General features: G+C 37.5%; 1 protein-coding gene across 1 annotated transcript; it reads left to right on the forward strand.

Annotated features, from left to right (window-relative positions):
* The first annotated feature begins 980 nt into the window (after positions 1 to 980).
* On the forward strand, positions 981 to 6430 carry LOC140710893 (endogenous retrovirus group K member 25 Env polyprotein-like). Its single transcript, XM_073013786.1, has 2 exons — positions 981 to 4327; positions 4916 to 6430. The coding sequence occupies exons 1-2, from the start codon at positions 2965 to 2967 to the stop codon at positions 4990 to 4992; spliced, it is 1440 nt and encodes a 479-aa protein (XP_072869887.1). The 5' UTR covers positions 981 to 2964; the 3' UTR covers positions 4993 to 6430.
* Positions 6431 to 12414: the final 5984 nt, after the last annotated feature.

Raw genomic sequence — 12414 nt, forward strand, 5'->3', positions numbered from 1 at the left:
TTATTCAAGGAAAACAGTTTGAAGGGTTGGTAGACACTGGAGCAGATATCTTTGTCATTGCTTTAAATCAGTGGCCAAAAAATTGGCCTAAACAAAAGGCTGTTACAAGACTTGTCGGCATAGGCACAGCTTCAGAAGTGTATGAAAGTACAATGATTTTACATTGTTTAGGACCAGATAATCAAGAAAGTACTGTTCAGCCAATGATTACTTCAATTCCTGTTAATCTATGGGGTCGAGATTTGTTACAACAATGGGGTGCGGAAATCATTATGCCTGCTCCATTATACAGCCCCACGAGTCAAAAAATCATGACTAAAATGGGATATATACCAGGAAAGGGGTTAGGAAAAAATGAAAATGGCATTGAAGTCCCAGTTGAGACTGAGAAAAATCAAGAAAAAAAAGGAATAGGGTATCCTTTTTAGGGGCGGCCACTGTAGCGCCTCCTAAACCCATTCCATTAACTTGGAAAACAGAAAAACCGGTATGGGTAAATCATTGGCCACTACCGAAGCAAAAACTGGAGGCTTTACATTTATTAGCAAAGGAACAATTAGAAAAGGGACACATTGAGCCTTCATTCTCACCCTGGAATTCTCCTGTATTTGTAATTTTTTTCAGAAAAAATCAGGCAAATGGCGGATGTTAATGGACTTAAGAGCCGTAAATGCCGTAATTCAACCCACGGGGCCTCTTCAACCCAGATTGCCCTCTCCGGCCATGATCCCAAAAGACTGGCCTTTAATTATAATTGATCTTAAGGACTGTTTTTTTACCATTCCTCTGGCAGAGCAAGATTGTGAAAAATTTGCCTTTACTATACCAGCCATAAATAATAAAGAACCAGCCACCAGGTTTCAGTGGAAAGTACTACCTCAGGGAATGCTTAATAGTCCAACTATTTGTCCAACTTTCGTGGGTCAAGTCCTTCAACCAGTTAGAGACAAATTTTCAGATTGTTACATCATTCACTATATTGATGATATTTTATGTGCTGCAGAAACAAGAGAAAAATTAATTGACTGTTACACATTTCTGCAAGCAGAGGTTGCCAACGCGGGACTAACAATAGCATCTGATAAGATCCAAACCTCTGCTCCTTTTCATTATTTAGGGATGCAGATAGAAAATAGAAAAATTAAGCCACAAAAAATAGAAATAAGAAAAGATACATTAAAAACATTAAATGACTTTCAAAAATTGTTAGGCTATATTAATTGGATTCGGCCAACTCTAGGCATTCCTACTTATGCCATGTCAAATTTGTTCTCTATCCTAAGAGGAGATCCAAACTTAAATAGTAAAAGAATATTAACCCCAGAGGCAACAAAATAAATTAAATTAGTGGAAGAAAAAATTCAGTCAGCGCAAATAAGTAGAATAGATCCCTTAGCCCCACTCCAACTTTTAATTTTTGCTACTGCACATTCTCCAACAGGCATCATTATTCAAAATACTGATCTTGTGGAGTGGTCATTTCTTCCTCACAGTACAATTAAGACTTTTACATTGTACTTGGATCAAATAGCTACATTAATTTGTCAGGCAAGATTACAAATAATAAAATTGTGTGGTAATGACCCAGACAAAATAGTTGTTCCTTTAACCAAGGAACAAGTTAGGCAAGCCTTTATCAATTCTGGTGCATGGCAGATTGGCCTTGCTGATTTTGTGGGAATCATTGATAATCACTACCCAAAAACAAAAATCTTCCAGTTTTTAAAATTGACTACTTGGATTTTACCTAAAATTACCAGACATGAGCCTTTAGAAAATGCTCTGACAGTATTTACTGATGGTTCCAGCAATGGAAAAGCAGCTTACACAGGACCAAAAGAGTGAGTAATCAAAACTCAGTATCAATCAGCTCAAAGAGCAGAGTTGGTTGCAGTCATTACAGTGTTACAAGATTTTAATCAACCTGTTAATATTATATCAGATTCTGCATATGTAGTACAGGCTACAAGGGATGTTGAGACAGCTCTGATTAAATATAGCATGGATGATCAGTTAAACCAGTTGTTCAATTTATTACAACAAACTGTAAGAAAAAGGAATTTCCCATTTTATATCACTCATATTAAAGTACATACTAATTTAGCAAGACCTTTAACTATAGCAAATGAACAAGCTGACTTACTGGTATCCTCTGCATTCTTAAAAGCACAAGAACTTCATGCTTTGACTCATGTAAATGCAGCAGGGTTAAAAAACAAATTTGATGTCACATGGAAACAGGCAAAAGATATTGTACAACACTGCACCCAGTGTCAAGTACTACACCTGCCCACTCAAGAGGCAGGAGTTAATCCCAGAGGTCTGTGTCCTAATGCATTATGGCAAATGGATGTTACCCATGTACCTTCATTTGGAAAATTATCATATGTTCATGTAACAGTTGATACTTATTCACATTTCATATGGGCAACATGCCAGACAGGAGAAAGTACTTCCCATGTTAAAAAACATTTATTATCTTGTTTTGCTGTAATGGGAGTTCCAGAAAAAATTAAAACTGACAATGGACCAGGTTATTGTAGTAAAGCTTTCCAAAAATTCTTAAATCAGTGGAATATTACACATACAACAGGAATTCCTTATAATTCCCAAGGACAGGCCATAGTTGAAAAACTAATAGAACACTCAAAACTCAGTTAGTTAAACAAAAAAAAGGAGGAGACAGTAAGGAGTGTACCACTCCTCAGATGCAGCTTAATCTAGCACTCTATACTTTAAATTTTTTAAACATTTATAGAAATCAGACTACTACTTCTGCAGAACAACATCTTACTGGTAAAAAGAACAGTCCACATGAAGGAAAACTGATTTGGTGGAAAGACAACAAAAATAAGACATGGGAAATAGGGAAGGTGATAACCTGGGGAAGAGGTTTTGCTTGTGTTTCACCAGGAGAAAATCAGCTTCCTGTTTGGATACCCACTAGACATTTGAAGTTCTACAATGAACCCATCGGAGATGCAAAGAAAAGCGCCTCCACGGAGATGGAAACACCGCAATCGAGCACCATTGACTCGCATGATGAACCAAGTGATGGCATTAGAAGAACAGACGAAGTCACCACGCACCAAGAAGGCGGAGCTGCCAACCTGGGCACAGTTAAAGAAGTTGACACCGTTAGCTGGAAAAAGCCTAGCTAGCACAAAGGTGACACAAACCCCAGAAAAAATGCCGCTTACAGCTTTAATGATTGTATCAACGGTGGTAAGTCTCCCCATGCCTGCAGGAGCAGCTGCAGCTAATTATACCTACTGGGCCTATGTGCCTTTCCCGCCCTTAATTCGGGCAGTTACATGGATGGATAATCCTATTGAAGTATATGTTAATAATAGTGCGTGGGTACCTGGTCCCACAGATGATCGTTGCCCTGCCAAACCGGAGGAAGAAGGAATGATGATAAATATTTCCATTGGGTATCGTTATCCTCCTATTTGCCTAGGGAGAGCACCAGGATGTTTAATGCCTGCTATTCAAAATTGGCTGGTAGAAGTACCTACTGTCAGTCCCACCAGTAGATTTACTTATCACATGGTAAGCGGAATGTCACTCAAACCACAGGTAAACTATTTACAAGACTTTTCTTATCAAAAATCATTAAAATTTAGGTCAAAAGGGAAACCTTGCCCCAAGGAGATTTCCAGAGAATCAAAAGATTTAGTTTGGGAAGAATGTGTGGCCGATAGTGCAGTGATATTACAAAACAATACATTTGGAACTGTTATAGATTGGGCACGTAGAGGTCAATTCTACCACAATTGCACAGGACAAACTCAATTCTGTCCCAGTGCACTAGTGAGTCCAACTGTTGATAGTGACTTAACAGAAAATTTAGATAAACATAAGCACAAAAAATTACAGTCTTTCTACCCTTGGATATGGGGAGAAAAGGGAATCTCTACTCCAAGACCAAAAATGATAAGTCCTGTTTTTGGTCCTGAACATCCAGAATTATGGAGACTTACCGTGGCTTCATACCACCTTAGAATTTGGTCTGGAAACCAAACTATAGAAACAAGAGATTATAAGCCATTTTACTCTATCAACCTAAATTCCAGTCTAACAGTTCCTTTACAAAGTTGTGTAAAGCCCCCTTATATGTTAGTCATAGGAAATATAGTTATTAAACCAGACTCCCAAACTATAACTTGTGAAAATTGCAGATTGTTTACTTGCATTGATTCGACTTTTGATTGGCAACACCGTATTCTGCTAGTGAGAGCAAGAGAAGGCGTGTGGATCCCTGTGTCCATGGACCGACCGTGGGAGGCCTCACCATCCATCCATATTTTGACTGAAGTATTAAAAGGCGTTTTATATAGATCCAAAAGATTCATTTTTACTTTAATTGCAGTGATTATGGGATTAATTGCAGTCACAGCTACAGCCACTGTGGCAGGAGTTGCATTGCACTCTTCTGTTCAGACAGTAAGCTTTGTTGACAATTGGCAAAAGAATTCCACAAGGTTGTGGAATTCACAATCTGGCATTGATCAAAAATTGGCAAATCAAATTAATGATCTTAGACAAACTGTCATTTGGATGGGAGATAGACTCATGAGCTTGGAACATCGTTTCCAGTTACAGTGTGACTGGAATACGTCAGATTTTTGTATTACACCCCAAGTTTATAATGAATCTAGACATCACTGGGACATGGTTAGACGCCATCTACAGGGAAGAGAAGATAATCTCACTTTAGACATTTCTAAATTAAAAGAACACATTTTTGAAGCCTCTCAAAGTCACTTAAATATTGTGCCTGGAGCTGAGGCGTTAGATCAAGTGGCAAAAAATCTTTATGGATTAAACCCCACGACTTGGATTAAGTCTATTGGAAACTCTACTGCAGTCAATTTTGGAATTATGTGTCTCTGTTTAATTGGCTTGTTTTTAGTGTGCCGGACCAGTCGAAGAATCCTGCGTCAAAATCGAGAGAATGAACAAGCCTTCGTCGCCATGGCACATTTATAGAGAGGAAAAGGGAGGGAAAACGTTGCGGGAAGTCAGGGACTTTGAATGCAGGGACTGGCTGAAGCCACGGCAGAAAAACAAAATGTGAAGATTTCATGGACATTTATTAGTTCTCCAAAGTTAATGCCTTTATAATTTCTTATGTCTCTCTTTACTTTAATCTCTTAAATTCCATCATCTTCTTTGTAAACTGAGGAGGGTATATGTCACTTCAGGACCCTGTGATGATTGCCTTAACTGCACAAAATGTTTGTGGAGCATGTGTGTTTGAACAATATGAAATCTGGGCATTTTGAAAAAAAAGAACAAGATAACAGCAATGTTCAGGGAACAAGAGAGGCAACCTTGAACTGGCCGCTGGTGAGCCAGACGGAACGGAGCCATATTTCTTCTCTTTTCTTATGCAAATAGGAGAAATATCGCTGAATTCTTTTTCTCAGCAAGGAACATCCCTGAGAAAGAGAATGCGCTCTGAGGGTAGGCCTATAAACGACCCCCTTGGAGGCGTGCTGCCTTTTACGGTTGAAGCCGAAGGGATGAAATAAGCCCTGGCCTCCTGTAGCGCTCCCAGGCTTATTAGGACAAGGAAATTCCTACCTAATAAATTTTGATCACACAGGTTGTCTGCTCTCAAACCCTGTTTTCTGATAAGATGTTATCAATGACTATGCATGCCCAAAATTTCATTTTTAATTTTAATTTTAATGCCATCCTGTGATCTCATCCTGCCTCCACTTGCCTTGTGATATTCTATTACTTTGTGAAGTATGTAATCTTGGTGGTTTTGTTGAAAAGAAAAGGGGGAAATGTGGGGAAAAGAAAGAGAGATCAGCCTGTTACTGTGTCTATATAGAAAGAAGTAGACATAAGAGACTCCATTTTGTTCTGTATTTGAGATGCTGTTAATCTGTGACCCTACCCCCAACCTTGTCCTTGCAAGAGACATGTGCTGTGGTGACTCAAGGTTTAATGGATTTTGGGCTGTGCAGGATGTGTCTTTGTTAAACAAGTGCCTGAAGGCTGCTTGCTGGTTAAAAGTCATCACCATTCTCTTTATTTCAACTACCCAGGGACACGTACACTGGCCAAAGGTCGCAGGGACCTCTGCCTAGGAAAACTAGGTATTGTCCAAGGTTTCTCCCCATGTGATAGACTGAAACAATGCTGCTAAAAGGTTTATGGAGATGTTTGCATATGCATCTCAAGGCACAGCATTTTCCTTTAAACTTATTCATGTCACAGAGGTTTTTGTTCATATGTCTTACTGCCGATTTCCTCTTTTTCTTTGATCCTATTGTCCTGCCACTCCCTTGTCTTTAAGATGGTAAAGATAATTATCAATAAATACTAAGGGAACTCAGAGACCGGTGCCCGCGTGGGTCCTCTGTAAGCTGAGCGCTGGTCCCCTGGGCCCCCGCTTTTCTTTCTCTATACTTTGTCTCTGTGTCTTATTTCTTTTCTCAAGTCTCTTGTTCCACCTAATGAGAAACACCCACAGGTGTGGAGGGGCAGGCCACCCCTTCAATAGCTAACACAACACATGGCTCAAAGGTTTGATGTAAATACTGTTTACCTCAGGTAGAAGCTGAAGATTGAATTCATACCTTTGTATAAATTAAGCAAAATTAGATTATAAAATTGTTATTTTATTTTGACTTTCTTTTCTGAGCTTCTATCTTTACCTTATTTATAGTCACCCATCTATATAAAGTAAGTTGAATATAGATGGCATATTAATGCATATACCTGTACAGAGATGATGTAACTCAAGAAAAGTCATCATTTTAAATTTAAATTAAATTTCTACTGGTGGAGCTTACAACTGGTATTAACATTTAGGAGTGTATAGCAAATAAAGATTTGTTTTAAACCAATGGCCTCTTTGGAAAAAAATTACTTTTAGAATTCAGCAAGTGTTACAGAAATCATACAAAGGAATGGGAATTGAATTATAAAATGATGAGAACAATTTTTATATAGATTTCTTTTCATTTCATTTCTATGGTGGTTGTGGAATTTGTTATAAGTTAAGAGTCTAGTAAAGGATAAGAAATTGTGTAATTGGCTAGCACTGGAATGGTTTTAAAAAATCTAGCCCTGAATGACAGCTAGAGGGAGAGAGGATGATAGGTAAGAAAGAAGAGAAAACATTCATGTACTTGTTCCAAAGGAGCAAAACCAGCATTTATGTAAGGCAAAAATGAAAGTAGAACACAATAGCCCATTCAAGAGTTCTTAGTCATGGAGTGAAGAGGCTTTTATAGGGGAAATAGATAAGCACAGTTGTTTGTTGTACAAACATGCTCCTTAAGAAGAGGGTCTTTATCTGAAAAAGAGCAGAAGTGCCAAAAATGATCCTGAAAACCTACAAACCTACTTCTTTGAGAATAGAAAGGCAAGGAAACTTCTAGAAAGATTTTCATCTGAAACAGTTTAATTACTTTATTGATGAAATAAATTTGTCCTCTAGAAAATTATTTTTGATCCCAAATCAGAAAGATATCTGTCATAATTTCTGATTTGATCTTACTTCCTAGGTGATATGAAATGACTTTAAAACATCAAGGACTATGTAGGCTACTGTAACTCAAGGAAAATCAGGACAGGGGCATGACCAGAAAATAATTCAGGAAACAACAATTAACATGTGTTATTGTATGCCTGCTACCAGGCCCAAGAAGCTTTCTAAGATTTAGTGATGAGGTAATGACTTTAGATCTAAATCCTTGCTGGCCATAGTCAAATATAGCTCTATTTCATGATTTTTTAGTATATCAACATTTGTACAACATGTCTTTTGTTCTACAGTTAGCAAACTGGACTTTTTTTTTTTTTTTTTTTTTTTTTTTTTACCTTGTTGGACTTTCCAACCTAAGCAAAAGAACTATATAGCTTGCAAATTCAACTCTAGGAACTGATGGAGACTATTAAAATCTACTTCTATCACCTAAAATTTTTGCAATCTGGTTCTTATTGTCATTATAAGGACTTTTTTCATTTAAAAATCAATAGTGTTCCATTTCTTAATCATTTTGAGATCAATATTAAATAACCAAAGCAGCTCTTAAAAAGGCAATTTAGCAATAAATTTTCACCTAAACTAGAATTGGAGCAAATTGATTATATTCAAGTCTCAGCAGTCTTCCCCACTATATTTTATGACATTAAACCATCGCTATTTAACACTACATAATGTGACAGGACAAGGCAACAAATGTCTCCTACAGCTTTTATAAAAGCCAAAAATGGATGGTTTTGTAGTAAATACACACTTGAGAAACTTATTGCTGTAAATTGCAGAAAGGCTAAATTATTTGGGAGAAGATTAACCCTGTCAATAATTCACTCTGCTACTATAGGCAGCAGTAAAGTTTCTATGGAACCAGTTAATAGCATTGACAGTCATTGTGCTGTTGAGAGTAACAAAATAGAAATAACAGCATGATATTCTTCCACTGTGAGACAAAGTGGTAAATAAAACTATATAGGTATAAGGTATGTTAATCACTTCAAGAAGGCTAAGAATGTATCGATAATTCTATATCTTGTTGGTTCGCATAGTGTTTGGTCTCTAGATTTTCAGAAGCCCCACTGAATGTATATATTCTATTTCATGGCATTTATCATAATTATAATTTAAAAGGGGGTTATCTAATTGGCGATATATTGTCTGTCTCTTCTAATAGAATCTAAATTCCAAAAGAACATGAAACTATGATCCATGTATGCTCTTTTTACTAATATGTCCTTGGTGCCTAGTACTGTGTCTAATATAGAAAAAACATTCTATACTATTTGTTGAAAAAAATACAAGAATTGAGTAGATGAGTCATTGTTTAGTACAAACATACAATTTGAACAATTCACAAATAATCTGCAAAAAATACATTTAACACATTCAGCAAAATGATAGACTCATCACAAGTCTCATTCCTCAGTTGAGTTTTTACAGTTGGTCTCTGAAGCCTCACTGCAGTCAAAAGATACATCCTGTAATCACCTCAGCTGCTGAAGCATCTTGACCCTTTAGATAATAAAGAGAAGCAACATACACTTCACCCAGAAATATGAGCTGAGAAAGATTTCCCCCTTGGTTTCGAGGTTGTGAATGGGGACATGGAGGGATTAACTCACTCAGGCACATTCAAGAACCACTACCACTATCTTAATTTGCTCCTCCCCCTACCCAAAATAGACATCAAGATAAGGACCTGGGTGCATGTATTTTGTTTAGGAGGTGATCCACAGCCACATGAGTGATAAAGAGTGGGAAGCAAGGCAGTGAGGAGAAAAGCCAATAGAGGGTGCATTAAAGAACAGGTTATTGCAGTGGGCAACTGAAGCAATCCTGATGGGAACTGTATTAGTCAGGGTTCTCCAGAGAAATAGAATCTATATATATGTACCCTTATGTGTGTGTGTGTATGTGTGTGCATGCGCATGCGTGTGTGTGTGTGTATATACAGAGAGAGAGAGGAGGCAGAGAGATATTTATTATAGTAATTAGCTTATGAAATGATGGAGACTGAGAAGTTTCACTATTTGCAAGCCGAAGGAAGGACTAGGAAAGCTGACAGTATAACTCCCATCACTAGTCCCAAGGCCTGAGAACCAGGAACTCCTATGTCTGAGGGCAGGAGAAAATAGAAGATGGGAGTCCCAGCTCAAGAAGAGAGAGCATGTTAGCATTCTTCTACCTTTTTGTTCTATTCAGGCCCTCAAGGGATTAGATGATGCCTGCCCAAATTGATGAGGTGGTCTTCTTTACTCAGTCTACTGATGCAAATGCTAATCCCTTCTAGGAACACTCTCATAGATATATGCAGAAATAATGTTTTACAGCTATCTGGGTATCCCTTAGCCCAGTCAAGTTGACATACAAAATCATGAGAACCCTGAGGGAAACTACATGAAATACACTCCAGAATCTTCCTAGAGAGTGATGGGGAGACTAAGGCATTTATCTACCAACTCGGATTCCCTATTGTTTGAGGGTTGTCCTGAGGGGTGTTAACTTTCTACAACTTCCACTTGCATCCATGTACTTTTCTACAACTTCCACTTGCATCCATCCTGCTTAAGTAAGCAGGCTCCTGTGGTGCCAGAGAAAGCTCTCAAGCAGAGAAGCAGAGTCACAGGTGCTTGAGGTAGGGTTCATGCACAGAAACAGCTGCAGGTGAACTCAGAGGTGGGTCAAAGGACTATACAGGATTACAATAGTGTCTGCTCAACCATTTTATTATGTTTTGTGCTTTTGTACTTACAAAGCCCTTCTTCATATAGTTATAATCGAATTCTCACAAGTACTCTACTCTGCACTGTTGATATTATTCCTAATATTCCTCATTCATTTCATACTTAAAGAAGTTGACATTGTAGAGAAGTGAAGTTCCCTTCTTTAGGCAATAAGCAGCTGATCCAAGTCTCAATCTCACTCTTCTGACTTCAAAGTCCATACACTTTGCCCCTTGTTACATCACCTCAGGAAAGATAAGCTGGTTGGCTTCTAAATAAACAGTGATACCAGTCAGTGCATGATGCGCTGATGTTATAATTTATTTTCACGGCAGTTTCTGTCTCTTGTAGCAAAGGTGGAGGATGGTGACCCATATTTCAGGTTGAGGCTAAAAACAAGGTCTATCAGAAGAGTCAACTACAAAGGCTCTGCTCCAGCTAAAAAGAATTGTTCGATAGAGCACACCAGAGTAGTTTGTCCAGTAAGGCACAAGGAAATCATTGAACTTTTCTAACAGAAAATAAATGACTTCTTGAGGGAGGGGAATTTCATTTGAGGAGAAATAAAGTATCATTAACCAATCTGTTCAATAACACCAAAGAAATGCTAGCAGATAGTCATGTTCCCTAGAAACAAATATATATTTAGAGTCTCTCATTTCTTAATCATCTGTAAACTTCCACAAGATAAGTATAAGAGGGCTGTACTGTGTTTGGTTATGTCTACCTTTTATTTCCAGGAAACTGAATTTATTTTTGATTCAGATCAGACTAACACTTTAGTCTGTACATTATATCTAACTGCTAATATTTGCCTAAGACATATGTAGGTATATGTCATTGATTTTGGAATGCTTACAGAAATTCATATGCCACATGGGTAAAATTTGTGCAAGATGTTGACACTATTTTTCATAGGTGACACATTTCCCTAAAAACACATTGCAACACTGAGGTAAACTATTTTGTTTCTTCAACAGTGTAACATAGACACTGGGACCCTTTCCTCTAAGGTCCTTTCAAGATTAACAGTTAACAGTTGTAGTACCAAGCAAAGTATGTCAATACTAGGAAACTTTAAGAAAATCTTTTTAGCTTCACCAGCCCTGTCTTTGACTTCTGTGGTTACACACGGGTAGTCTAATCTTTCATGCAGAAGTCTTGACTATATTGTCTTATTCTTCATAAAATAGTGTAGTAAGCTAGAGAACACTGGAATCCTGAGTATCCTAGGACAGTCTTCCTTTCTACATCAGCTGCTCTCCTTGCCTCTCCCTCTTTTCCTTGTTAGCACATCAAGCAGATGATAGGCCAAAGCAGCAAAATAAATACAAAGAAAGAAAATGTCATTGTACTTTGTGTTGGATTTTTTTGCTTTTTATTATGTCTTATATATTAAATGAATTCACACTTTGATACTTCCCTATCAGAAATTAGACAAAGAAATCCTCAGGGAGACTGGACAATCACAATTTTTTTCTTTCTATCAGAAAAAGTCAGTAACCAATAGTAGGCAATCTTGGTAGAACTTTGATTTTGTCCATTTTCCTATGATTTGCACTTATGTGTATATATGTGTATATTTGAAAACAACTACTAGCATCTTTTGCTCATAGCAATGTTGATAAAAATACATTAAGATTCTCATGTGGTTGACGCTAGCATTTACATCCAATGTAATTAGAGATGAGAAAGGAGGTGCCAGCTAAGGAGGTGTGAAAGAAGTATTTCATTATTTTTCAAGGTCAAAGATATCACACATCATATTTATGTTAAAAAATTATGGCTCGCTTCTTCACTTCCATCCATTTCAATGTTATTTGCTATTCACTCTCTGGTGTATCTACTGTCCTATAATATTTTCTCATTCAGAATAAAATTTCTGTTTTTGTTTGGCTTTCTTTTATCTTCTTAAACTGTTTATTGATGTACAATATACATACAAATAGTGCACAAATCATAATGCATATCTTTTTTTTTTTTTTTTTTTTGCCAGTTTGTTTGTTTTGAGATGGAGTCTCACTCTATCACCCAGGTGGGAGTGCAGTGGCACAATCTTGGCTCACTGTAACTTCTGCCTTCCGGATTCAAATGATTCTCCTGCCTCAGCCTCCTGCATAGCTGGGACTACAGGCACGCACCACCATGCCTGGCTAATTTTTTGTATTTTTAGTAGAGATGGGGTTT

This window comes from Chlorocebus sabaeus, chromosome X (genome assembly GCF_047675955.1).
Source record: "Chlorocebus sabaeus isolate Y175 chromosome X, mChlSab1.0.hap1, whole genome shotgun sequence".
In the NCBI taxonomy this organism is placed as follows: domain Eukaryota; kingdom Metazoa; phylum Chordata; class Mammalia; order Primates; family Cercopithecidae; genus Chlorocebus; species Chlorocebus sabaeus.

Bases quoted from the DNA above. Each gene is read 5' to 3' on its own strand.
- LOC140710893 (XM_073013786.1), top strand. From the start codon at position 2,965: ATGAACCCATCGGAGATGCAAAGAAAAGCGCCTCCACGGAGATGGAAA. The intron at 4,328-4,915 runs GCGTTTTATATA...GCTTGTTTTTAG, and splicing joins TTTGACTGAAGTATTAAAAG to TGTGCCGGACCAGTCGAAGA.